The sequence below is a fragment of the Vipera ursinii genome (assembly GCF_947247035.1).
Source record: "Vipera ursinii genome assembly, chromosome: 3".
Classification (NCBI taxonomy): Eukaryota; Metazoa; Chordata; class Lepidosauria; order Squamata; family Viperidae; genus Vipera; species Vipera ursinii.
This window is the reverse complement of record NC_139516.1, coordinates 109,777,379-109,805,206: the sequence shown is the minus strand read 5'-3', so window position 1 is coordinate 109,805,206 and position 27,828 is coordinate 109,777,379. Positions and strand designations below refer to the sequence as shown.

General features: G+C 40.9%; 2 protein-coding genes across 3 annotated transcripts in view; both read right to left on the bottom strand.

The window, feature by feature from the left end:
* Positions 1–4,228, bottom strand: part of LOC310638018 (ADAMTS-like protein 2) — a gene marked incomplete at both ends in the record, with an annotated part of 61,000 nt that extends 56,772 nt beyond the window's left edge. Inside the window, one exon of the mRNA XM_083358702.1 lies at positions 4,142–4,228. Within this exon, the coding sequence (XP_083214828.1) occupies positions 4,142–4,228 (87 nt within the window). The remainder of the gene's footprint in view (positions 1–4,141) is intronic.
* A 13,055-nt stretch (positions 4,229–17,283) lies between these two features.
* On the bottom strand, positions 17,284–26,237 carry LOC310637341 (torsin-1A-interacting protein 2-like). 2 transcript variants are annotated; one of them, XM_083357704.1, is made up of 5 exons: positions 26,014–26,237; positions 23,205–23,368; positions 21,849–22,337; positions 20,212–20,349; positions 17,284–19,490 (listed from the first exon to the last, which is right to left on the bottom strand). In XM_083357704.1, exons 2-5 carry the CDS (start codon positions 23,236–23,238, stop codon positions 18,691–18,693), a joined length of 1,461 nt encoding a protein of 486 aa, XP_083213830.1. In that variant the 5' UTR covers positions 23,239–23,368; positions 26,014–26,237; the 3' UTR covers positions 17,284–18,690. The 2 variants fall into 2 exon arrangements, with proteins under 2 accessions (XP_083213830.1, XP_083213829.1); XM_083357703.1 differs by having other exon boundaries at positions 23,205–23,934; positions 26,014–26,035.
* Positions 26,238–27,828: the final 1,591 nt, after the last annotated feature.

Genomic DNA, 27,828 nt, shown 5'->3' with positions numbered 1-27,828 from the left:
TCAGGGCGGCTTACAAGCTTAGCAGTAGCCTTCATTCTATGTATATGCCTGCTTATTAGGGCTTTCACACACACCCCAAGCGGCATTATTACAAAGTCAGCTTAATTGCCCCCAACAATCTGCGTCCTCATTTTACCTCCCTCGGAAGGATGGAAGGCTGAGTCAACCTTGAGCCTGGTGGGATGCGAACCTGCACTAATTGCAGGCAGCTGGTGTTACTTAAGGAGGCATTAGCCCACTGCTCCACCAAGGCATAGTGCATCCTGATTACATTTCTATCCATGAGAGATGATGATGATGATGCCATTGGCACTGCACACTGCTTTTGTTTTTCTGTTAATTTGGGGGAAGTTGGTGCTTACGTGAGCATTTGAAGGTGATGACAAAGTCACAGCTTGCCTAATGACAAGCGTGCATCTATTTTGAACACAGAGAGCTGATATATTTTTCCAGCTAATAGAGGTTTGGGGTTCTTGCATAAGAAAATCACTGAGATGCATTTGAATGGACCAGCAATGCTCCCCATCCCAGATGGAAAAAGAGGTGACTCTTTCTTATTCAAAACGAAAGACAGGAGGAGGGTTCCCCGTGGGGTTTCTGAAAAACAGAAACTACAATGGGTTCAGTGATCCATGAAATCTAAGGCAGCTAAAGCAAGTGGACTAAAATGGGGAGGGGTTGCCTCCTTCATCTAATGACAGAGGTAGTGCTTGATGGCCTGAATTCTCAATGGATCTTCTGTAATAAGGAAAGGGTGTGATGGAGAACTTTTTACAACTGTGGGGAGACCAGAATTATTAAAGAGCACAGGGCTCTAATTGGAACTTCATGTTGGTCAGGTCAGAAGGTATGTCTTTGCATGTCTCACAAAAGGCTAAATGAATACCCCATTCTTCCCTACCTAAAATGGGAGAAGGAAAAGCTGGCATTCTTCTTAAGAACGTTCTGGGGATAAGCAATCCAAAAGCTAAGAAGAAACTAAACAGGGAAAAGAACTATTCTTCTGAAATAGACAACATATCGTTGTTTTGTCCAGAAAGCAAAATCTTTTAACATATTCAGCTAAATTACTAGAACTGACTACATTTGGACATTACCAGTTGTGAACATGATACATGAAAAAGAAAGCAGTTTAAGATGAATGAACTGGGCCTGTGCATGGCACACCCTTATTTTTATAGAATTTTGTTTCCCAGTGTTGTGCAACATACTTAGAAAAGTGCATCTCAAATGTTCTTTAAAATAGCACAGAAGGTTACAGGAGTCAGGATAAGCCACTTCTCTGACCCGTGTGCTGAAATTTTAGATACAGTAGAAACAGCCACAGCAAATTCATTCCTACAATACCTTGATCACCCCCACATGTGAAATGTTCTTCTTTCTATAAAAGTTATTATATTTAGACTGAGTGGCTTTACGTACCGGCATCTCGTTTAGCCCAGGAGGTTCCATCTTTGGTTATAGGAGAGATGTTACCTCCCGTTGATAGAGCACGCAATCTAGGCATCCTCCTGGATTCATGACTCAGTATTGAAGATCACATTGGAGTCGTGGCTAGGGGGGCATTTGCCCAGATTCGCCTGGTACACCAGTTGCGCCCCTTTCTGGACCGAGATGCCCTACGTACAGTCACCCACCCACTCGTTACCTCCCGTATAGATTACTGCAATGCTCTCTACATGGGGCTGCCCTTGAAGACCACCCGGAGGCTTCAGCTGCTGCAGAGTGCGGCCGCGCGGGTAGTGATGGGAACACCCCGATACTCCCATATTACACCCCTGCTGTGTGAGCTGCATTGGTTACCGGTTGCCCTCCGGGTGAGATTTAAGGTGCTGGTACTTACCTTTAAAGCCCTACATGGCTTAGGCCCGGGATACTTGCAGGACTATCTGCTGCCGGGAACAACTTCCCATCGCCCAGTACGCTCACACAGAGAAGGCCTCCTCAGGGTACCGTCGGCTAGACAATGTCGGCTGGCGACCCCCAGGGGGAGGGCCTTCTCTGTGGGAGCGCCAGCCCTGTGGAACCAGCTCCCCCCTGAGCTTCGGATGGCCCAAGATCTCCGGTCCTTTCGCCGCAGCCTCAAAACACTCCTTTTCCACCTGGCTGACCTGGACTGACAGGGATTTTAATTATGTTTTTAATTTTTAACTCTAATTTTTAATTTATTTTAATTTTAATTTTTATTTATTCTACAGGGGCTTTTAATTTTTATTTTTATTTTAACTTCTGTATTTATTGTACGTTATTGTTGTTAGCTGCCCTGAGTCCTTCGGGAGATATTATAAGTCCCAATAATAAATAAATAAATAAATAAATATCCTGCTAGTCACTGGATGCTTGGATAAGCGTATATTCAGAAGGTATTTTGGGCATCTCCTGTTCGACACTGAAATATGCTTTTCTATTTTGCTTCCTGTGCTTTTTAAGGTATACATGAAATTACTGAAGTTTTGGAACGGGATGCCATCAGCAAGATGATGACAGCCAGTTGTTATTGCTCTCTACCTTTTAATTTAATGCCTTGCAACCAGATGGGCAGCTAACAAATTTAATAAATAAATAAAATAAAATAAAATAAATTCCATGGAAGCAATTGACATGATTGATAAATGCTTAATTTTGATAACCTGGATGAGGAAAAATAAGCTGACATTATTGCCAGATAAGACAAAAGTGCTATTTAGTAGAGAGAAAACTGACTTGGTTAGGGTAGAGCTCGTTTCCCCTGCGAATCAAGAAGGCTCTTTGACCACCATGGTCATTGGATTTGCAAAGTGGCTGTGGTGAAGAATAAATATGCAGAACTACAGCTAATGGGCCACCGAGTACCCTTCCTGAGCTACTTGATAGAACAGCTATCAGCAGCTTGGTTACAACTCATCTTGACATGCAACACCCTTTATGTGAAGCTACTCATGAAACATGTCCAGAAGGTACAAAGTGCAGGGGCCAAGTTACTGATTATTGCACGGCTCTGGGATCATACGGATGCCGGTACTAGAAACACTTTCACTGGTTATCATAGCTATTGGCACAACATAAAGTACCTTTTTGATCTTCAAAATCCTAAATAGGGATAGGGCTTATTTGCTGCACTCCCGGTCCCAGCATGAATCTGGCCAGCTCCTGATATAAGCAGAAGAGGTCCTTTGAAAATGCCCCTGCTGCCAGAAGATGGGGCAATCGGGAACTTGGGCAAGCCACACAATGCACTTCCTAAGGAAAGGAGCTTGGCTCCTGCTCTCCCATTATTTAGGATCTCTCTGGCAAGCTTTAACTTCTTGATTATTTTCATTAATTTTGATTTTGATTTTAACCGAGTTACTTTGTTTCCTTGTCCCTATTTTTATTGCTGCAAACCACCTTGAGTATTAGAATAACATCGGAGTAAGAGTTGAGGTTCAGCAATAAATAAATTTTAAAAGACAACCACCAGATTCTGAATTTTCACGCAGGACGGTTGTTTCAGTGATTGAACTGTGTACTCGATAGACCACAAATCACCTACGCCTGTCCATTTTCTGTCCTGCATTAGGAGGGGGAAGGGGGGGGGAATTTCTTCCAATTCGAGACGTCCAGAGACGCTTTTAAAGTGACAATGCCATGAGTTGTAGAGATGAACTAGCTGCAAGAGGGAAAAAGGTTTCGGAAGCAAAATAATAATTAAAAGTAAAATCCCAGCCTGAATTTTAAAGCAGACGCCGTGGGAAGTTTCAAGAGGGCAGCGCAGCAGGCTAAATCAGCGCCGTCGTTTCACGCATTTCTCTCCTTGCTCGGCACCGATCATAAAAATTTTAAAAGGAATGGGGCGGGAAAACGCCCTAGAAAAGAGGTCGATTCGGAGCCAAGATTCGCGACAGATCCGAGTAGCGTCGGTCGCCGGGAGAGCCACGAGACCTTCCTCAAGAACGGATTGTTCAGGGGTATTGCTTTTCCGAAATGGGGCAGGGTGGCTACGGCCGGCGGCGTCTGCTGGCAAGCGAGCCCAGCTAGGGGAAGCCGCGGCGGGAGCGCATTGCAAAAGTGCCTTTCAGGGAATCCTTCGGGAAGGGCGCACAAAATCCCCCAAAGTGCAGCAGCGGCTGAAAGTCGGTCGCCGCCAAGGGTTGCCTCGCATTCGCCACCTCTGGCCCCTTACCTTAGCGCGGAGTGCACAGGCGAATAGCAGAAGTAGCAACTGCAGGGTAGGGAGCCGGCGGGCGGAGAAGGCGGGAGGCGCGGCCATCGTGCTCTCTAGCGCTCCATGAGCGGCCAAAAGGCGGCAGCGAAGTCCCGGCGGCAGCAGGAGCAGCTGCCTGAACACAAACCGGCATGGCCGAGTAAGTAAATAATGGCTTTCCAATCTGATATGGTGTCTGCGGGAGCGCGGGGCAACCCTCTGGCTTCTGGACGGCGGTGATTGACAAGGCGACCCGAGAGCCACCCAAAGAGGCCGCCAGTGGGACGGAAGGGAAGGGAAGAGTGGGGGTCTTTCTGTCTGCCCCTTCCTCCCTCTTCAAAGGAGAGACAAAGGATCCCGGCGCAGCGGGAGCCTTCCTGCAGCAGCTTTTGCCCGCTGCTGGCCGAGGAAAGGAAGGCGGGAGGGGCCCACATCCTCCCCTGCTTGACAGTCAAAGAGGCCCTTCAGCCAGAGCTGCCAGATTAGACAGCAGGGCGGGAAAAGGAGGCAAGGTTCCAGGGTGGGCTGGACTCTTTGGAACTAGGTTTTCTTGCACCTGAGAGTTGCAGATGTTGGAACAGAGATGAATCTTTTATTAGATGGGGGTGAGGGGGGCGGCAGGATTGGATTCAACAATAAAGAGGCCTTTCCCAAACCTTTAGGTGGGGGGGGGCATATATGGATCTGTTGTATTTATTTTATTTTATTTTATTTATTTATTTAGATTTATATACCGCCCTTTCCCGAAGGACTCAGGGCGGTTTACAGGGTATTTAAAAGAAAATCCATACAAAAGTTAAAACAATTAAAAAAGATGAAATGAAACCCTGAGAGAAAATAAAAACCCCAGTTAAAATTAAAAATTAAAAATTCTCAGCCTGGGCCAGAGAGCTCGAAGAGCCAGGTCTTCAGGTCCCGGCAGAATGAACGGAGGTCGGGGGGCAGTCCTAAGCTCCGCAGGCAGCTGGTTCCAAAGGGCAGGCGTGCCCACTGAGGAGGCCCTACCCCTGGGTGTTACCCGCCAGCAATCTTTAACCGGCAGCACCCTGAGAAGACCCTCCCTGTGGAAGCGCACTGGACGAAGGGAGCTTGATGCTGGTAGCAGGTGTTCCCTCAGATATCCCGGACCCAAGCCATTTAGGGCTTTATAGGTCATCACCAGCACCTTGAATCTCACCCGAAGGGCAACCGGAAGCCAATGCAGCTCACGGAGTAGAGGTGTTACATGGGAGTATGGGAGACCCCCATCATGACTCGTGCGGCCGCATTCTGCACCAGCTGAAGCCTCCGGGTGGTCCTCAAGGGCCAGTGAATATAATAAGACTTGGCTGAAAAACAGGATGTACAGGGGCATGTGTCTCTCAACGACTGATACCCCTGTACAATTGAGCCTCAAATTTATGTTGCTGAGACAGTTGTTACGTGAATTTTGCCCCATTTTACTACCTTTCTTGCCACAGTAGTTAAATGAATCATTGCAACTGTAATAATACGGTTGTTAAGTGAATCTGGCTTCCCCATTGATTTTGCTTGTCAGGTCGTAAAAGGCAATCACAGGAGCCCCAGCACATTGCAAATGTCATAAATATATGTCAGTTGCCAAATGTGTGAATTGTGATCACATGATCATGGGAATGCCATAGCTGTTGTAAGTGTGAAAATCGATCATACGTCACTTTTTTCATTGCCGTTGTAACTTCAAATGGACACTAAAGGAACTGTTGTAAGTCAAGGACTACTTACATATTTACAAATAGTTGGCATATAGTATGGTACAATTACTCTTTGAGCTGCTTTAGCAACAAAGTCAATTATTACCCACCAATGGAAATATCTGAATGATCTTTTGTTTAAAAAAAAAGGGTTTCATGAGATTCTGTTGATTGCCTTGCTTGAGAAGGACTAATATATTCACATGCTAAAAAACAAAGGAAGCCTATTTTTTCACTTTGTTTTATCTGTTTTATAAATGTATTTGTTTGTTAAATGTATAAATTACGAAATGAATACCCATCAGATATTTAGAAAGTTTAAGTGATCTGTTATAAATGGCTTAAGAAGCTATAGTCTATAATGTAATGTCAAGAAATTTCTAAATAATAATATTTCAATCTTTAAAAAATCAGTAGAATTGTTTTTGGCAGGAATCAGAACATGTAGAATTTCTTCTTTGTATATCTAGAATTTTTTCTTTGTATTTTAGAAGTATCAGTATGTTAAACATTCCTTTATCTCCAACAGATGTCACTATTGTAACATTACCTTTTTGTGCAAATACTACTTCCAATATCTGATCGTATGTTTCCTTTGCTTTATGCAAATTTTCTCTTTAGAATTGATAACTTACTTTTTTGTTTTAATGTTATTAGAAAGTAAAAGCAATTGTAAACCTTGGAATGATAAGAAGCAAGTCATATTTGCTCATAATACTGAGAGCTACATTAGCAGCATATCTAGAAGCATCTTTTGGGGGAAGTTTAAGCAATAGAAATAATGCACATGGATTTTAAACTGAATATAGTCCTTGACTTACAAGAGTTTGCTTAGTGACTATTTGAAATTACAACGGCACTGAAAAAAGTGACATGACCGTTTTTCACAGTTATGACCATGTAGCATCTCCATGATCGTAGGATCAAAATTCAGACACTTGGCAACTGACTCATATTTATGACAGTTGCAGTGTCCTGGGGTCATGTGACCACCTTTTGTAAACTTCGGACAAGCCAAGTCAATGGGGAAACCACATTCACTTAACAACCATGTTACTAACTTAATACCTGCAGTGATTCACTTAACATCTGTGGCAAGAAAGGTTGTAAAGTGGAGCAAAATTCACTTAACAAATGTATCATTTTGCAACAGAAATCTTAGGCTCAATTGTGGTTGTAAGGACTACCTATAAATGGACTATTGATATAATCCCAACTGTCAGATGTGGATATTGTATGGGGTCCTGAACGTGTCAAGGGCCCCATTTCCTGGTTTGATTGCTAACTGGCCAGGTTTCTCAGCTGCTTGTCATGGTTCTGATAGACGAAACCAGTTAAAAAAACTTCAAGGCAAGATTTCTTCCTTAAAGAACATTTTATTAGGAAACAAAGTAGTGGCACTTACATAGTTGAACCCCAAAATGAGATTTCCTCCTCCCAGATACAAAGTAACAAACTGTAATTCCCACCCCACAAAAGCTGTCATAAGTCACATTCCCCAATTAGCACAAAATGCGGGCTTTTCTCTCTGGCCCCCCAGCCTGCCAAAACCTTATCAGAAGTCGTCCTTGAGTTCCCACACTTTCTACATTGTTATGGCTAGCCAAACCCTCAGGCATTCACCCCATCCTCCCTTCTACATCTGAATTCTAAAAGAATAAAAAGGCACATTAAAAGCAAAAGTAAAAATGGCTGCTGGTTCTCAGTTGTCAGAGAGACGACATCCATTGTCACAGCATTGACATCACTATGTATATTACTTTAGATGGTTATTTTTATTGTTTTAAAATGTTTTTTTTGTGTGTGTGTATACACACACACACACATATGCATTACACATACACACACACACACACACACACAGAGTGGTACCTCGGTAGTCGATTGCTTCAAAACCTGTCGAATTTGGTGCTCAACGCATTTTGTTGCAAAAATGTCCTGGTACTCATCATTTGTTTGATACTCAATGCGCTGCAAAAGGAAGCAGGGGACAGATGCAGAGGGAGGACAGGATGTTGACCATGCTGGGAAGGTCACTGACATAGGGTATGGGACAGATAGGAAATCCTTCCCAGCCGAAACAAAGGATCATGTGGTTAAATCACATGGTTTGTTTGGTACATTATTTTTAGTACTCATTACATCTCCCAGAACTAATTAAGGACAAGTACTGAGGTACCGTATTTTGAATTGTAAGCTGTCTAGAGACATTGATTGGGATGAGTAGCAATAAAAATTGAATAAACAAACTAAATAAATAAAACAGTAAATAATGTTTGTTCATTTATTTTAAAAGGTAAGATAGCTATTTCAGGAATACTTTTGTAAGACTCTAGACATCCAGAGTATAACTGTACAAAACAACAGATGTATCGCTTTAAAGGTATAGTACATATGCTGCTTGTGGCATATGTCTTAGCTGACTACAGACTAATTTGTCAGATTTCCTGAGTTATATGTATGTGTGTGTGTGTTTTCATGATTTGATTTGTGATAAAAGAATAGCAAAAAGAAATATCTTAGAGAAGACACATAAAAAGACAAACAAGCAGAGACTGGTTATTTACAAGGCAATCCTGTGTTGGTGAGCTAATTAGCGGATGTAGTATGATAAGCCTTCTTGAAAAAGTATTTAAACTCCCAAATTAATTCCAACTCAGTGAGAATCATCCAGAAATGTGTGCTAACCAAATGAAACTTAGTCTTCTAGTATAAGGATAGTTTGCTCAATGGAGTTTAGCAGGTTGATCTATAGAATATATCACATTGGAAGATGGCAAGTAAATGGCACTGGAAGAAGTTAATAGATCCTGTAATAATACTGCCTGTCAGTCCTGGGTCTGAATCTTTTGCATTATAGTTTCATGGTAAGTAGCTTTTATAGATCTTGGAAATATCTATAAACAAACATAGGATGATAATTTCTTATCTGTGATGGACTATAGGAAAATTGTAACTTGAAACAGTCAAACTATTTTTTTCATGCAAAAGATTTCTTCCTGGATTTCAGTCCCTGGCCTATTTTTTAGTTAATTACAGTAGTGGCCAAAATTGTGGAAACCTTTTAATTTAATTTAATTTAATTTAATAATATTTGTATACCGCCCTTCTCCCTGAGGACTCAGGGCGGTTCACAGGGCAGAATAAAATACTAAATACAAACGTTAAAAAGAGATTAAATAGTTGCCCATATTAAAACAGTTAAAATAGAATTCTAAAACACCAAGTTAAAAACTAAACCACCAAAAGTAAAAAACCCCACCAATCCCCATCAGGCTAGGCCGGCTTGTACAAACAGAAAGGTCTTGAGATCGCGACGAAAGGAGCGAAGATCGGGCGCCATCCGGAGCTCTACCGGTAGCTGATTCCACAGCTCCGGAGCGCCCACAGAGAAGGATCTCCCCCTGGGGGCCACCAATCGACATTCTCTGATCGGTGGCACCCTGAGGAGGCCCTCTCTGTGGGAACGCACAGGGCGCAGGGAGCTTGATGCCGGCAGCAGATGTTCCCTAAGGTACTCCGGCCCCATGCCATGGAGGGCTTTGAACACCGTTACCAGTACCTTGAATCTCACCCGGAAGACAACCGGCAACCAATGCAGCTCACGGAGCAGCGGTGTAACGTGGGAGTATCGGGAGACTCCCAACACAACTCTCGCGGCTGCATTCTGTACCAGTTGGAGCTTCCGGGTGGTCCTCAAGGGCAGCCCCATGTAGAGAGCGTTGCAGTAGTCCAGACGAGAGGACACAAGCGCATGAGTGACCGTGCACAAATCATCCCGGCTAAGATAGGGCCGCAACTGGCGCACCAGGCGAACCTGGGCGAAGGCCCCCCTAGTCACAGCTCCTACATGGTCTTCCAAGGTGAGCCGTGAATCTAGGAGGACTCCCAAGTTGCGAGCCCTATCTACGGGGGGTAATAGTTCACCCCCCATAGCCAGAGGTGGAATATCCGAATAAACCCTGGATGAAGGTATGCAAAGCCACTCAGTCTTGTCGGGGTTGAGTTGAAGTCTGTTCCTCCCCATCCAGACCCGAACCGCCTCCAGGCACCGGGACATCACGTTGAGGGCATCACTGGGGTGGTTTGGGGTCGAAAGGAAAAGTTGGGTATCATCAGCGTACTGATGATACCCAACTCCAAAGCCACGAATGATCTCACCCAGCGGTTTCATGTAGATGTTGAACAGGAGAGGCGAGAGGACCGACCCCTGAGGAACTCCACAAATGAGAGACCTCGCGGTCGACCTCTGCCCTCCTGCCAACACCGACTGCGAACGTCCCTGGAGATAGGAGGAGAACCACTGTAAAACTGTGCCTCCCACTCCCAGTCCCCTGAGACGCCGCAGCAAGATACCATGGTCGATGGTATCGAAAGCCGCCGAGAGGTCTAATAGGACTAGAACAGAGGAATATCCCCTGTCCCGAGCCCTCCAGAGATCATTCACCAGCGCGACCAATGCCGTCTCCGTGCTGTGCCCGGGCCTGAAACCCGATTGGTACGGGTCTAGATAATCCGCTTCATCCAGGACCAGAGGGAGCTGATGCGCCACCACACTCTCAACAACCTTCGCAAGAAAGCGAAGGTTGGAGACCGGACGAAAGTTGTTTAATACAGCTGGGTCCAAGGCAGGCTTCTTGAGGAGAGGCCTCACCACCGCCTCTTTCAAGACGGCGGGGAAGCTACCCTCACTCAGAGAAGCCGATATAACTGCCTGGAACCAGCTGCGTGTCCTCTCCCAGGCTGCATAGACCAGCCAGGAAGGGCACGGGTCCAATAAACATGTGGTGGTGCTCAGCCTCCCCATGATCCTGTCCACTTCCTCCGGAGTCACAGAATCAAACTCCTCCCAGGTGATATCGACAAGACCGCCCGTGTCCTGATCGTCAGACTCTGCCCAGTCAGAGTCCAGACCGGTCCGAATCCGAGCGATTTTGTCCGACAGATGTTGGTTAAACTCCTCGGCACGACCCTGCAAGGGATCCTCCCTCACCTCCTGATTTAGGAGGGAGCGAGTCACCCTAAACAGGGCGGCCGGGCGATTATCTGCGGACGCGATAAGGGTGGCGAAGTGGTTAGACCTCGCCTCCCTTATCGCAGCGAGATAAGACCTAATGTGGGCTCTTAGTCGCAATCGGTCGGATTCGGATCGGCTGGACCTCCAACCGCTCTCTAGGCCCCGTCTCCGACGCTTCATCTCCCGGAGCTCCGCAGAAAACCATGGAGCTCGACGAGATCTGCACCGGGTCAGGGGCCGCAGGGGTACAACTCGGTCAAGAGCCTCAGTGGCCGTCCTTTCCCAGGCTTCCACTAAGGCGTCTGCCGAGCTGTGAGCAAGGGAGGCAGGTGGGGACCCCAGCGCTGCCTGGAACCTCTGGGGATCCATTAAGCGTCTGGGGCGGTACCATTTAATTGGTTCCAAACACCCACGGCGGGGGGTGGCAAAACGGAAGACCAGCCGCAGGAGATGATGATCGGTCCATGACAGGGGCATAATAATTGGAGAGCCCCCACCAAGATCATCTAACCACCGTCCAGATAAGAAAACTAGGTCAAGGGTGTGGCCTCCCTCATGAGTCGGTCCCGAAATTACTTGCGTCAGGTCCATGGCCGTCATGGAAGCCATGAACTCCCATGAACACTTTGGGAAAAGTGTACAGTAGAAATGCCACCTTTGGTTAAGTTTCCACCATTTTTTCTTCTAATTTCTTTATAACTGTAGCCTTATTCACTTAATACTATTTTACATCGCTTTCTGGACAACCAATCAACTCTTTGCACCATTACTTTAATTTTATTACATTTTACAAGCTCACTAAATGAAAGAACACAAAAAACCCCAAACAACTTGATAGCGATCATGTAACACACTGACAAATGTCCTCCTCTCAGCTTCAATACATGACATCAATAACTGAATCCTACTATGATCTGATTGGCTCATTGCCAAAACAAGATGACACCTGATTGGCTCTCTAAACATTTGTGCTCATTGGCTACAATCAGATGAAGGAAAGCTACCTGATATCAACCTAAGCAAGTTGTGCTTCCTTTTTCTGGTTATTTGGCTATAACTTTTCATAGAATACAGTACAGATAATTGAACAAGCTTTGTTGCATTACATTCTTGATTAAATTATCTTTCCATTAATATATAATCTTATGGTACTACTCCCCAAAAATGGTGTTATTAACCATCAAACCTCATAAATACACTTTTCCCAAAAGGTTTCCACAATTTTGGCCACTATTGTATGTTGATATTTTAAATATGTTCTGATCTTATGAATCAGAGCAGATATTGTTGTATTATAAAGTTTAGTTATAAACAATGGTCTGTGTTGTTTATCCAATAATTCTCAGGAGGAACCTCACAACCAAATGAGAAAGCTTCTTTTAGTTGATACGCCATAACTTATAGTTCCCAGCATTCCACAAAAACAATTGTCTATAATTATTGCCATTAACTCTGGTAAGACACCTAGAATTCATCATTTCTGTCTCCCTATGTGGTTTTTGCAGCCTTATGGACATTATCAAAATGTCCAAATTTCTCCTTGGGTTTTGATTCTTTATAATTATCAGGTATTGTACAACATTTAGATTACTTTGTCTGCATTCCCTTATATATTTTATACATTAACATTAAAATGAACTTAAAAATAAAATTCATGATTTTATATACATTAAACTTTGTGAAATTATTCCAATTGAATTGAGTTTTATATTCATTATTTATAAAATATGGGACGAAAAATACTTATGCTTCTTTTTTGCCATAGTGAGCCGTCTAAAATATTTGGATGTATTCCTGTATAGAACAGCATATAAAACAGGGGTGTGCCACTTCCGTTAAATAAAAAACATCTCAAAGCCTTCATCAAGTTAAAAGTCATACTCCTAAAGTATTCATTGAAAAAAAAAGTAAAATTAAAGATATATTACTTTATTTGAACAGCAAAATATATTTTACTCTTGATGAAAAAATCCAAGAACAACATCAAAGGTCTGGTTAGAAAGGTAATCTTAAAGCTGGGGTTGTGTAACAAAAACCAACTTTAGCTGTCAAAGCAGAAATCAAAGAGCACAAAAAAGAAACAGTGCTGTTCTCTGTAGACCTACCCAAGACGCTGAAGTGTAAATACTGAAAGATGAAAAACAGGGAATGAGAAAACTTTTTCAGGGAAGAAAAAGGAAAGGGAAGAGAATTACTAGCAAAAATAAACTGATGTATTTGAGATTTTAGCTCAAAAGTTGAACCTCATTTAAATTTCTTGATTATGGCAATTAAAAGGGTGATTCTTGGCTGTGAATCTGTGATTTAGCTGTGATTTGACTAAATCCATAGAGAGCTCCAATCTTGTTCTTTCCTCTGATTTTATCTCCCCTATCATGGCTCCACAATTGATATATACTGGTTGCAAAATGCCTGAATCATATTCAGATGACCACAAGGACACAGTGACGGACGCAACTTTGAGGACTGGTCATAATCTTTTCCAGCTCTGTCGTAACTTCGAATCATAACTGAATAAGTAGTCGGTTAGCAATGACTATCTGTGATGATGCAGTGATTACAATGTAGTATTGCAGGCTAATTCTGCAATTTATGCTGGCTGGGGAATTTTGGGAGTTGAACTCCACAAGTTTTAAAGTTGCCAAGTTTGGGGACCCCTGCTTACAATAACGATATCAAGGGAAAATTGCCGCGAGAGGCAATATTGGCAAATATAATGGAAATCCTGACTCAGTGTTGGAGAGTATAGGGGTCTGGATAGCACAAAATGAACTTAAACTGAACAACAGCAACACCATGCTACTGTCTGTCCATCCAGGTTCTTGGTTTCCTGAGTGAACAAATCTAATTTCTCTGACTCTTGGCTACTGATGGATAGATAAATCAGTATTTGCCCAGCTCCACCTGGTCTATCAGTTGCAACCATACCTCCAATATAAAGATATTTCAAAGGTAATTCATGCTCATATCTTTATTCTCTGGGACTATTATGTGCTATATATAGGGCTACCTTTGAAGATCAGCCAGAAATCACAACTAATGCAGAATTTAGCAGCCTATTATATGGTGCTGCTTGCTAAAATTGCATAACACCTGCATTGTGGATCCTGCCTTGGTTACCAACACAATTCCAAATGAAACCATTCCAATTCCAAATGAAATTGCTGTTTTGATCTATAAAAGTACCCAGGTACTTTCTCCAGTTGGAACTGACCAGCCCTTGGACATCCTGGCACAAATTTTAAATTGTTCCCCATGTGACATAGAGAGGGCTAAGATTAGCAAACACATCTTTGTCAAAGTTTGTGAAATAGGCTCCCTTCAGAAATTATGCTTGTAAGTTTCTGGAAGCTAATTTCTATAACATACAGCTCATCCAGAGACTGCTGGGGGATAACAGAGATAGTCTTTTTTTTTTGAAACTGTACTAGGAAAATCTGTTATTCTTTTTGCTGTTTATATCAGGGATCCCCTTCCCCCGGGCCGTGGCCACTACCAGGCCTGGAGCCTTTTGAAACCAGGCCATGGAAGTGGCAGGCGAGGGGCACCCAAGCATTCCCACTTGTGCGAGCAGAGGGCAAGTGCATGCACACACACTTCATTTGCACAAGTGGTGACTGCTCATGAAAAGAAAGCTGCGTGCGGACTTGCCTGTCGCGCACACAGAACCATCTCTTTCCTACCCCGCTGGTCCGCAAAGCCAAAAAGGTTGGGGAACTCTGGTTTATATGATTGGTGAGAATTTTGAATATGTATCATGTCATTTTAATATAACTGGAGGATTTTAAACGCACAATTGATGCTTTCATGCTGCAGTTAACAGACAGGAATTCTGTACTGATTTGGCAATATATAAAAGTAATGAATGAATGACAGCCACTTAAATAAAGTGTGAGATTCATGTTTTAAAGATATATGAAAAAAACATTGACGCATTAGCAACCATGTAAGATATCCATAAACCACCCACAGAAAAATACAGGTAGTCCTCAACTTAACAATTGGGACCAGACTAAAGACTAAGCAGTGCAATTGTTAAGTGAGTTGTGCCTGATTCTACAACCTTTATTGCTGCATTTGTTAAGTGAATCACACAGTTAAATGAATCCAGATTTCCCCACTGACTTTGTCAGAAACCTCTTGGGAAGGTCACAAATTCCTCATGTGACACCAGGATGCAACCATCATAAATACACGTCAATTGCCAAATGCTGGAATTTTGATCATGTGACTGCAGGAACGCTGGAACAGCCGTTAGTGTGAGGACTGGACATAAGTCACTTTTCAAGTATTCTTGTAACTTTGAACAGTTGTTTGTTACATGAATGATCCTAAGTTGAGGACTATCTACTGTATATAGGTTGACACTAAAAGTAAAAGGTAAAGGTTCCCCCGCACATGCGTGCTAGTCGTTTCCGACTCTAGGGGCCGGTGCTCATCTCCATTTCAAAGCCAAAGAGCCAGCGCTTGTCCGAGGACGTCTCCGTGGTCATGTGGCCGGCATGACTAGACGCCAAAGGCGCACGGAACGCTGTTACCTTCCCACCGTAGTGGCCCCTATTTTTCTACTTGCATTTTGACGTGCTTTCAAACTGCTAGGTTGGCAGAAGCTGGGATGAGTAACAGGCGCTCACTCTGTTACGCGGCACTCAGGATTCGACCCGCCAAACTGCCGACCTTCTGATCGACAAGCTCAGCGTCCTAACAAAGACATACATGTTTGCCTTAATTAATACAACCACTAGATGGCATTATAGTTTCAAATCCCACCTTTCTAAATGTGAAGAGCAGCAAAGTGAGATAGGAATTTAGACTTATTACTATGATAGATCAGCCTCCCCCAGTCAAGTGCCTTCCAGATGTTTTGGACTACAACTCCTATAATCTCCCATTATTTAACCAGATGTTGAGAGCATCCATTCTGAGAATATTTCTTTAAATTTCCTAAGAGCAGAACTACATCTATGCCTAACACAAAAGTAAAATCCACCAGGTTCAATAGAATTTATTCCCAGGTTAGTAGTACAGGGCCCCATCTCTCTCTCTCTCTCTCTCCCTCTCTCTCTCTCTCTCTCTCTCTCTCTCTCTCTCCCTCCCTCCCTCCCTCCCTCCCTCCCTCCCTCTGTCTGTCTTTTCTCTCACCAGTCATAAAGCTATTTTTCTTCTTATTGTCATAATATTTTTTAATGAGAACATATCCTAGCAACTGTTAATATTGCTAGATGCAAATCAAATATAAATCATGAAGGGCACGCAGTAAATTCTCTCACAGATGCCCTTTAAAACAGCGGCATCCAACCTTTCCGGCTTGGCAAATCAGCAGAAGCAGCGGTTGGGGGCGGGGGAGAGGTGATGATTTCGTGTGCTTGCTGCTTTCGCAAATGCAGCTTCGTGTATGCGCTTGCACATCACTTCGGCGGTCCAGTTAAAAGACACGTGTCACTAAAGTTTAATTCTGCAGCACTGAAAATTTTCTGGGTCACTCGTGTCAAACCTTTCCAAGTTAGCCATCTTAACCAATTTCTCCATCTGTGGTGATTTGTAGGTGATTTGATTAGATTTACATTCAAAAAACACTCCAGTAATTATTCTGCCATTTCATGAGCTTTTTTGAATTTCAATCTTTCAAAAAATCTTGATTAATTTGCTTTTCATGAGTTGTTAGATTAAAAGGTGATGGTAATTTTTCAACCAAAACCCTGCAGTGGAAAATAACTTGCAGTGCTAAGTTTGTTGTAGAACATATTCAGAAAAAACCTGAGTAGGGAATGGTGAGTTTTCTCAGTATACATTGAAGAATGCTGTTGAAAAAGATCTGTACTTACTTAGTTCCTATCTGCTACATTAGACTTGAATCACATCCCACTTTAGTTCCATTGAAACCAATGAGACAAGGCAGTGATGACCAACTTCAGACTTGTTGAATTCAATGAGACAAACACATGACTAACTTACGTTAGATCAAATTTTTATGTTGTATAGTGGTTTATTATTATTGTACACCTATTAAATAGATAAAAATTGTCTTGAAATTGAGCTTTACTCCTGGTAACTACACAGATCTATTCACGCAGGGGGTTTGGGCACTACTTTGGAAGTGGTATGTCACTACCTTATTCCAGGTTTTTGTGGTCCTATAAATTTGGGAACAGAAATTTTAAGTTCAGTGCAAACTGGCATCAAGATGCTTGCATGAGTTGCCTACTTTCACATTACTCAACAATTTACTCAACTGCAATCTGAAGAGCTCTACCCAGCACCGAACTGTGCTAAAAACCACAGGATCTTTACATGAAAATAGATTCAGTATGTTTGTCCAGGAGAATCATTTACTAAAAGAGAATGGAGATTCTCATAACTGCCACAAAGTATAAAAGTATGTGTAGCAAGGGAAAATTCCAATTTCTTTTATTTCATCCGTAATAAAGTTAAATAAAATGAAAATAATTTCTTTGTATTGCAGCTACCATATGCTTAGGCTGTCAATTCTTTACAGACATCTGTATGTTTGTTAACCCAGCCTCATTTCAGTGAAGCAACTTCATCATTTTCTAAATCTCTGAACTTTGTAGTCCCTAACTTGGCAGTCCCAATTTATTACTAGAATGGAATTGAATTAAACTTATGTAATTTCGAAGGTAGCATTTCCAACTATACCCTCTTCACTTTTTTTACAATAGCAGTTCTAAGAATTCTCAGCCACCTTCAGTGCCAAGATATCCAGATAGGTCCAAGAGTCCACATCAGTGGTTGAAAAAAAATACTAATTTAGATGAAATGGTAAACTGAGTGGCTGTAAGGCATCATCTTCTGTTCCTAAAAGGATATTTATATTATATCTTTGGAAAGAATTGTAGCTTGCATCATAAATTAAAAATAACCAAAACTGAGAAGAGATGCAATATACAACAGCTTCTTTATATATAGACTAGTATATCATATTACAGTAAAAGGTATTTTTAGAATTACCATTTAGAAAATATTCCTTAGATCAGGGGTGTCAAACAGCAGGCCCGCGGGCCGGAAGCGTCATCAGGAAACCACGCCCACCCCATTGCCGGCAATGGAGAAAAAACTCTGATACGTCACGCGACGTCACGTGACTTGAGAGTTTGACATGTCTGCCTTAGATGCACAAATACAGTGCATTTGACTTATTTGACAAGTCAATCCAAGTGGAGCCTGTATTTACAAAAACTTTTTTTAAATTCAATATATTAACTGCATAAAATCTGAAAATTGGACCTAGTTTATTTTGCAATTAGCTTTAATATCAGCATCTAATTTTCAGTAAGTTGACTGAACTAGTACATGGAAATTTTGTGCAAATACGCTGAACTCTGTAGTGTTTGTTTAGGAGTAGAAGTTCACATGAACACTAGTTAATTACTAGAATTCTCACATGCCAATCAGGAGTTCTAGGTTAAGCTAACCATTCTGTTCATAAGGAAGATTTTAAGAGTACGGTAGTCTTTCCATTTTCCTCCAATGGCAAACTTGTTATGAATATATAAATGTGCAAATTATACTAGTTACCCATCTTTAAAAATATTGCATTAAATTGCATTGCAAATGCCAACTCAAGTATAAAATTAATTCAATAATTTCTTCTCTGGTTTGTTATGAAAGCCATAATCAAAACCAACATCACAATGCATATTTATTTAAAATCAGCTTGTTTCCTCTTAATACCTCTAGTCCTTTTAAGCAATCAAAAAAAAAACACCAAAAACCTGATTTGTGCAAATCCTTCAGAAGACTGTAAAAGGAAGGTTTAAAAGTGGGCTCCACTTTTACCTTTAATTTTTAAAAGCGAAATCTTCATTTGCCACTTGCTGAAAGCAGCCATTATCTTCTATTAATGGCACAGGACAAACAGGCACAACTAAGTGGGATATGCGGCTCCAGAGCCCACTTAGCTTATCAGTATCCATAAGGTCGTAAGAACTGGGTGAATCAGAGTTTGTGAATTTGGCCCAGAGGAAATCCCGCACATTTTCCTCCACAATCTGTAGGCCAATGCTAGGATCCAACTTCTCATTCTCCAGCAAAACTGTCAAAATCAGTGCCACATCTTTGAAAGCAGCACTCTCGTGGTCACAGTATTTGTAAAAGATTAAGGTGGAACTTGCAGGCAGGGATTCAAACTGATGTACTACTGCTGCCTTTCCTCCTCCATGGAAACCAGCGCTCAGCTCCTCATCAACTGCCAGCTTTGCAAGATCATTGCTTAGAGTGGATTTAGAAGTTCCATCTACGTGGACTGTGCTGCCTCCCAGGGATGATGAATAGGCACTGGCAACCTGGGTGCTCAGACACTTCAGCGTTGATTTAGCTTCTTGGGCAGCAGCAAAGATTAAGATAGCTGGTTCAGTGTGGTAGGATGTATTAAGGTGTTTCTGCAATATTTTCCGTACTCGTCCCCACAGGTGAGGGCTCTGACCTGGGAAGATGTCTTTCAGTGGATCAAACTTTGATAAGAAGACTTCCACCACTGGATTTTTTGGCACACTTGGAGGGTGTAAAGGGTAGCAATAATGGCAACTTATAGCAATGAACACGAACGTTATTGCCAGAAAAACTCCGTAGAAGAAAAAACCTAATAATCAAGGGCAGGGAATGAAAAATGAAGACAGAGAAAGCCATTCAGAAAACAACATCACACAAAGGCAAAAGTCACATGCCAAAGACTTAAGCAATTTATTATTAATGGAAATATCTCACATCCCAAAGACAAGGGGTCAATCTCGAGACAGTAGTAATAACTATTTCCTACCCCCAGGCATCAGGTGAACCTCTACTTAATATATAAAGAGTTCAGGTTCAATTCTCGCTTATAGCATTAATGTCTTTTGTTTGGCTTTAAGATAATTTTTTTCACCAAATTGCTTGCATGAACCCAGGCACCATAGTTTCTTTTAGCTAGTCACAGCTTAGCAAAGTATGTCACAGTGCCCCAAGCAGTTAAGAAGCCCAACATCCACAATTTCATCAAAACAGCAGAGTAAATGGAGTATTGTGATGTTTTATGATATTCCACATGCATAAACAAAGAAGTTCTTTACACATTTGGACTGCAAAGTCTCAAAGGTATTAAATATAATTTTAAATGAAGATTTCATGGTCCCTTGTCACAGCAAGGTATTGCTTTTTTCATTTTACTTCGATTTACAGTAGCTGTAACATCCTTTTTTACCCAGTAAAATAAGCCTAGAAATAAACAGCTTGGGTGACTACAAATGATATTATCGGGACGAATATCATGAATTACCGTATGGCTTATTTTATCAGTTTTGTAAAAAAATCAAGAATATTCCTACCATTATCTTGATGAGACTGAGAATTATTTATTACTAGCTGTTTCACTGAGTTCTGTTGATTTTCTTCTGGTGTAAAGCATTCAACTGTCTTCTGAGGATAGACTTCAGGCACTAATTTGGATGGCCTATGTTGTTCATCTTTTTTTCAAAAAAGCATAGCAGTATTATGAGAAACAACCTGCCCAGTTATATGAAATTATACAATTTTTCCAATCAGTACAGCAAGCTTTTTCAACCATTGCTCCCAGAATTCCTCACTACATGCCAATAGATATGAGTTATGAATGTTACAATCTAATAACTGAGGAGTTGAAGTTCAGAAAACTGCCCTAATCCAGAGTTCCCCAACCTTTTGGATTGGCGGAGAGAGGGGATGGTTCCATGCAGGGCTTTTTTTCTCATAGAACGCTCAGAACGGAGTTCCGGCACCTTTTTTGGATGGAACCTTGTAGGGTAGGCAAGGTGGGTTGTATGACACCTTTTTCTTTTACAAAAAAAGCACTGGTTCCATGCAAGTGGCTAGCAAGCGCATGCATGCAGCTCCATTTGCACGAGCAGTGGGCACACACGCCTGCCACTCACACAAATGGAGCGCACACGACTCAACCATGTTTGCATAAATGGGGATGTGCACGCATCACTTGCCAGATGCTTCCTTGGCCTGGTTCTGAACAGCTCGCTGCCCAGTAGTGGGCTGCGGCTTGGAGATGCCTGCCTTAATCTGTAAGTAATCAGCAAAAGTTCAGCAATAGTTCAACCTTTTCACATCTTCTGGCCATTCTATGTTCAACTTGAAATATCATACCAAACCATTCTATAATTTCTTTGGCTTTGCTCCTAGTTTGTGGTGTGAACCCAGTCACCATGATTTATTCAGCAAGGCACAGCAAACTATCTTGGTGTCCCAGTCTTACTAATTTCTGTAGATATGCAGCAGTTAAGAAGCGCAACATACACAATTCCATCATAACAGCGGATGTAAATGAAGTATTGCGGTATTTTAGAATATTTCAATTGTATAAGCTCTTTAGACATTTCCTGGACTGCAAAGTCTGTATTAAAATACCATTTTTAAATAAGATTTCATGGTCCTTAGTTACAGCAAGATGGTTTTTTTTTCATTTTACTTGATTTAGGTGTTAATACCCTTTGTTTTACACAGTAAATAAACTAGAAATAAACAGCTATGATTACTACAAATGATATTATCAAGACTTGAATTTCATTAATTACTGCATGGCTTATTTACTCAGCTTTGTTTTGATTTCATAGCAAGTGTACAGAATTAAATAGGACACTCAGTCTATTGGACACCAAGATTGGTATGTCTTTCCTTAAAACTTGCACTAAAAAGATTTTTAACAACCTTTTTACTCTTTACAGTTTATAAATCTTAGCAAAGCTCTCATCTGAAGAACCACTGCAACAAAACTGTACTTATTGGCACTAACTGCAACTAGAAAATGTAATTAGAATCGTGTTTATGAAACCTGGACCAATGTCAAATATTTTATTCCACTTGTCTAATTTGACATTGGAGTTTGCCAACCCCATTTGTCTTATATGTGTGCAGTTAAAATATACTTAATAAATTTAATACAGAATATGCTGTTGTATTTTCTCATTAATTGTTTTACCTGCAATTGGGTATGCCTTCTCTGTGCCTTTAAGATCTTGAACTGTTTCTCTTTCCTTGTCCAAACTATCTTCTTTTGTTTCTTCAGTGTGTTTCGGAGAGTACTGGCTTTGCTGGCCCTGTGAATTGATTTTATCTTCTGGAAGAGTTTCCGTTAAAGATTTTTCCTCTTTCTGAGAATCTGGGAGGTCAGTATGGGTGGAACACTCTGTCTTTTCATGTAAAGAATTCAACAAATTTGAATCTACACAACTATCAGGCAAACCAGCAGAATCAGATGGAAGCCCTACAATGCACCCTGTAGCTTCATCAGTAGCCTCGGTTCTGGGTGGAAATCCATCAGAATTCGACAGGTTTTCTACCAAGGAATCCCCTTTTGCTTCTTCTGCCTTATCCTGTTGAAGGCTGGCTGAGATATTTTCTACATAGGGGGACTGAAGACTCATCTGCCTCTCTGACGTAGACTTTTCTTTTTCTTCTTCAGGGAGGCCTGTATGGGGCAACATACAAAATATGGTTTCAGTAACTTAAGTTGTTACGAGCTCAAGAAAACTATTTGCTTTCCAGGATAAAGGAAGCAAAGCATTGTATCTCCAGTGAATTATCACAAATGATTATTTTTCACCAGTTTCTAGCTTTCTTTTAGTAATTTAATATTTTTTATTTTCACATTGGCCTTGTTATTCTTCAGAGGCCACACTGGAAGCTTAAGTATCTTACATCACTAAAACAAAACAAAACAAAACAAAAACCTCTGCTTTTGCCAACCAATGCTCTCTCTCTATTTATATCCCACCTTTCTGTCAAGGATTTCAAAGCTGTGAGACTTCTTTTAAACTTCTGAGAAAAAAATTGTTTACAGTTGATTCACTTATGTCCCTCCAGTAACTTCAAGCTAGACACTCGACTGACTCCAGCTGAATAAATGATCTAAGCACTATTCCTTCAGCTGGCAGCTACCAATTTGCTATCCATTTAGACAGGGGGACAAACCACTTCATTCTGGAAAAGTCCCCGATTTATAAAACAGGCACCTACCACACACACTCTGCTCACACTACTGTACTATTTTCAGAAAGTGTATTGAACAAAAGTACCTAGCTTGCTACTTGACCACTTGCTACTTCCTAAATGTATCGAATTCCCATCTTTAAAGGTATTACTCCTAATCTGAAGCCAATATACCTAAACACTCTTTTGTATTTCTTCCATACAACAACCCATGCAACAAAGCAGAACTGAGAAATAATGACTTGCCTAAAGACACTTAGTGGATTTGAACTTCTTAACATTGTAGACAAGTGTGTCCCGTTAGTTCTGAACAGTCATGTATAATATGCAAAACAATGAGCCATACCTTTCTGAGCAGATTGCTTGTTTTCCTCTGCCATCTTTTCTTAACTTTCAATGATTTGATTAGTTTTACTTTCTTGCTTAAACAGCAAACATTATTTTGTCTATTCTGAAGATCTCTTCTAGATGTATTCCCCAATGTTCTTGGAAAATATATATCTTGCCCAGCTAAGAAAAAGAAAATTCAAATAAACATCCAAAATAATTAAGTTGTGAAAAAGTCTTAACTAAGACTATAACTTTAATCTATGTTGCAAAGGAGAATACCTCACTGAATTTACTGTACTTTTTCAATACATGCTTAGAATGGCACTAAACTCAATAAATTTTCTGTCACTATTTCTACACATTTATTTTTAATATTTGAAACTTATTTATTTTCAACTAAAATTCTATAAGAAATATTTATCAAGAACCTAGTAATTCCTACAACATGAAAAAATTTCTGAGGCATCTCTGGATAGTATAAGGTAAAGGTAAAGGTTCCCCCGCACATGAGTGCTAGTCGTTTCCGACTCTAGGGGCCGGTGCTCATCTCCGTTTCAAAGCCGAAGAGCCAGCACTTGTCCGAGGACGTCTCCGTGGTCATATGGCCGGCATGACTAGACGCCAAAGGCGCACAGAACGCTGTTACCTTCCCACCGTAGTGGTCCCTATTTTTCTACTTGCATTTTTACGTGCTTTAGAACTGCTAGGTTGGCAGAACTGGATAGTATACATTAGCCGCAAATTAACTGAAAACAAGAAAAAGAATATGTCAAAATATTAAAATATTATATTTTATAACAAATTATTATGGATGCAAAATGTAATGAAGCAATGGTCAAAAGAACTGATTTGTGCAGAAACAAGATTAATGATTTATTAACTTTTCTATTTTCTCAAACTTTATTTTTTTTTGCAGTGCTCAGTAATACAACAAAAGAATTATAAAATTTAATTTATCCAGGTTAAAATTATAATGGCTTATAATTTAATTATACACAATTTAAGAACTTTCAAATAAATCATATAAATATAATTTCTACCTGAACAAATATCAAGTCTAATTAATTTATTTAGCAGCAAATGTTATTAAAATAATGAAGATATTTCTCAAAATGATAATCAGAATTAAATTTATTTAAACTGAGGAGGAAGAGCAATAGAAATAACTGATTAAAATCACTCACCAATTGTTTAGTCTCTAAAATGTTAATTTATAATTAAATCATTTCCTTAATTACTTCATTCTTACAACCAGACAGTGTAATTCTTTACTGTGTAATAATTTCTCTTCTTGTCTACTAAAATAGACTGTTTTAAGTATTATTATAAAGGTTATTTTAATATTTAACCACCATAACAGTTTGAGAGATTAGGAATGGGAACAGGATTATACCACTTTTAGCCTTGCTGGTCAAACCAGATATTGTTATTATTAGTTTATACTCTTCCACTTGAGTTAAAGCAGGGGTCTTCAAGCTTGGCCCTTTTATGACTTAGCGTGCCTGGCTAAGGAATTCTGGGAGTTGAAGTCCACAAGTCATTAAAAGGGCCAAGTTTGAAGACCCCTGAGTTAAAGTATCTTTACATGATGCCTAAATATTTTAGACTGCAGGTAACTCAGATCATGTCTCATCACATCATTAAAAAAAGGTAGCTTCGGGTGGATGAATTAGATCAGCTGTGTCTGACCCATGGCCTGCATGTAGCCCTGGACAGCTAGTAATGCTCCTCATAAAATAACAAAAAACATAAAAGAAAGTTTTTTTATCTATCTATTAATTATACAGTTAATGTGCAGCCCAAGACAATTCCTCTTCACTCAATGCAGCCCAGGCAAGCCAAAGGTTAGACAACCATGAACTACTAGAGTATGGCCTCAATATAGAGAATAATAAAGTTTATTTGACATCCTGAGCCGGCACTTCCCTCTCTGTCCCAGGATGCAGGAAGCCTTCATTATGTCCCTAGGTCAGGGGTAGGCAACCTTGGCTCTTTTATGACTCTTGGACTTCAACTCCCAGAATTCCTCAGTCAGCATAGCTGGGAGTTGAAGTCCATGAGTCATAAAAGAGCCGAGGTTGCCTACCCCTGCCCTAGGTCATTCCCCGATAATGCAAAAGCTACACTTATTTGAAGGTGGGATCTGGTTTGTTTCTAGACACGGATACTTCCACGCATCGCGGGTAAAACAGGACTAAAACAGGGTAACCATTACGAAAAGCAAGAGCAACATAGATAGAGACAGTATTTTTACGTTTATCTGTTTAGTTTATTCATAATGTCCAAGCCGCTGAGAAATACTTGAATGGAAAAGAGAATGATCTTCTCTTACAGTTTTGGGAAATTAACCTGAAATAGGGAAAAAATTATCTAGTGTCTATCGCCCTGGAAGCCTCCAGGAAATCGCCTCCAATTCTCACTTTGGACTCGCCCTGGCCACGTTAGCTTGTCATCTTTCGGCGGGCGCTAAGTCCAAAACGCCTCTCTCACCGTCCTCTTCCCCCAATCCGGGAACTCACCTTTCTACTAAACGAACGAATGGATCTCCTTCGCTGCTCTGCAGAGGGTCCAGAGCTACTTTAGGTGCTACTTTTTCAGCTTTTAAGTACTTCGAGCTTACTCGTAGCCTCAGACTGGTATAGAAATGCATCACGGCAAAGGCTAACCTTATGCGGGCGAACTGCAACGGGTCGTTAGATAATCGCCGGTAAAATCTCTCCCTCAACACAGTACCGGGAATTTGGAAGCTGCGTCCCTTCCTCCTCCTCCCCTCCCCAACCCCCAACCCCCCACAAAAAAATGAAAGCGAGAAAACCAAGACTTACCTTTCCGCAGAAGGTCATGCGCGTTGCTCCGTCCCTCGTCGTGTTAAAAGGAGACGAGGATTATATCCAGATTCTATCTTCCTAAAACTAAAGTGAAACTCCTTTAGATTTAGAATAACTTCCTTGAAGCCGGACATACAACAATCCCAGAATCCTTAATTCCTCGCAACGTCCGAATGATTTGTTCCTTAGTACAAGGCCTTGCAGAGGGATGCTGGGAGGTGTAGTTCCCCCCCCCTCTTCCATGACTATGAGAGAAAGCAATCCTTGGGAGCCGTCTTTTCAATAGCTGATTCGATGACGTTTCTTTGTAAGGTTGTCGCCCCGACCAATGTTCATTCCACTTTGGAATGTTTCTGTTTTGTGGTGGATTTTTCCTCACTCAGCAGCGCCTCTGTTATCTCTTGAGCAAGGGCGGGATAGCTATAATGCTGATAGCTTTCTTTGGAAGGACAAAATACTGACTTAAAAATGATAAAGAGTAAAATACGGCTTCTGCTTTTTTAATAGTTGTGTACATATGGACGAAAAAAAATCGCAATTTTGCTGGCTTTGGATGAATCCGAACTGTAGGGTTTTGAAAGCAAATACATTGCTGATTCTTTTTCCCAAGGTGATGCCTGTCTACAAAGATGCATTTGCAAAAAAGGCAAGTGAAATAAACATGGCCTTTGGATATAGAATTCTGGGTCTTTGCACTCAGTTATGATGGATCATAGCTCCCATGAGTGTGTCAGAATAGGAATATGCAAGTATGTAAAGAGCAGCTGGGTCTCACAAATACCAATACTTTTGTCTGAATTTCGTTTGGAAGTCAAATACCAAATAAAATGGAAGATTGGGGATGAATGGTAGAGACAATAGCAGATGAAAATTACTGGAAGGAGAAATTATCATGTTTGTATCTTCCATAAGGACTCACAGATTCAATTTATAACACCTTACCTAATAAAATATCTGGGAAATACTGATCTCTCTTACGTGCAACTACTGTTATCATATCAGTAGTGGCCAAATTCTGTTATGCTGTATGCAAAATTACGCAGACTCTAACTGCCCACTGATAATCCACCATCAATTGCAATATATTATTCTGTCTGTCTTTCATTTTTATTGATTACTATTATTGTTTGTAATGCTTTTATTTGTAATGCTGGTTTCTGACAGTAATAAAATTAATTGATAACCATCTTCTTTGGAAAGCACAGCATTGTAATCATGATGCAGAATCTTTAATGAAGATTAAAGTTAATGTAGTTCATTAGAAAAGTTTGTAAGAACATATCTGGGGACATAAACTTAAGACGTCAATTAGATATTTCTAGGGGAATCTTTGGGGGGATTAATTGTTTTGAATAATATGGGATAAAATAAACTTTGTACATATAGGAATTTATTTAGGAACAATTACATCTAAACTGAGTTTACAGAGAAATTTGGAATTGCAAATAGGTTTGAAAGGAATAAAAGTATTATTCAGAAATTTCTAATGAGTCTAAAGGTTGAAACAGAAGCCAACTGAAGATCAGAAATAATATTTTATCTAAGTATTGACAAGTACAAATACGAAAAGCAGAAGTTACAAATTGTAAGAGGCTTCTTGAAACATAGGAGATGGCCTGTGGTAACAGAAAATCAGATGGTGAAAGATAGGCTATGGACAAAGGGGCTTCCTGGAACATGGGAGGGACAGTGGTTTTAGGAGGCCTGGAAAGTTTATCGGATGATTAGGGAAGGGGTGTTGAGTGCGATAGGGGAGGTGGAATCTGAGTTGGGGATAGGATATAAAAATGTGTCAAACAGCTCTGTAAGGTG

Excerpts from the sequence above, each read along its gene's own strand:
- LOC310637341 (XM_083357704.1), bottom strand. The coding sequence starts at position 23,238 with ATGGCAGAGGAAAACAAGCAATCTGCTCAGAAAG. Across the intron at positions 22,338-23,204 it reads CAAGCAATCTGCTCAGAAAG|GCCTCCCTGAAGAAGAAAAA; the intron begins GTATGGCTCATT and ends TGCCCCATACAG. Across the intron at positions 19,491-20,211 it reads TCAGTCTCATCAAGATAATG|GTTTTTTCTTCTACGGAGTT; the intron begins GTAGGAATATTC and ends CTTGATTATTAG.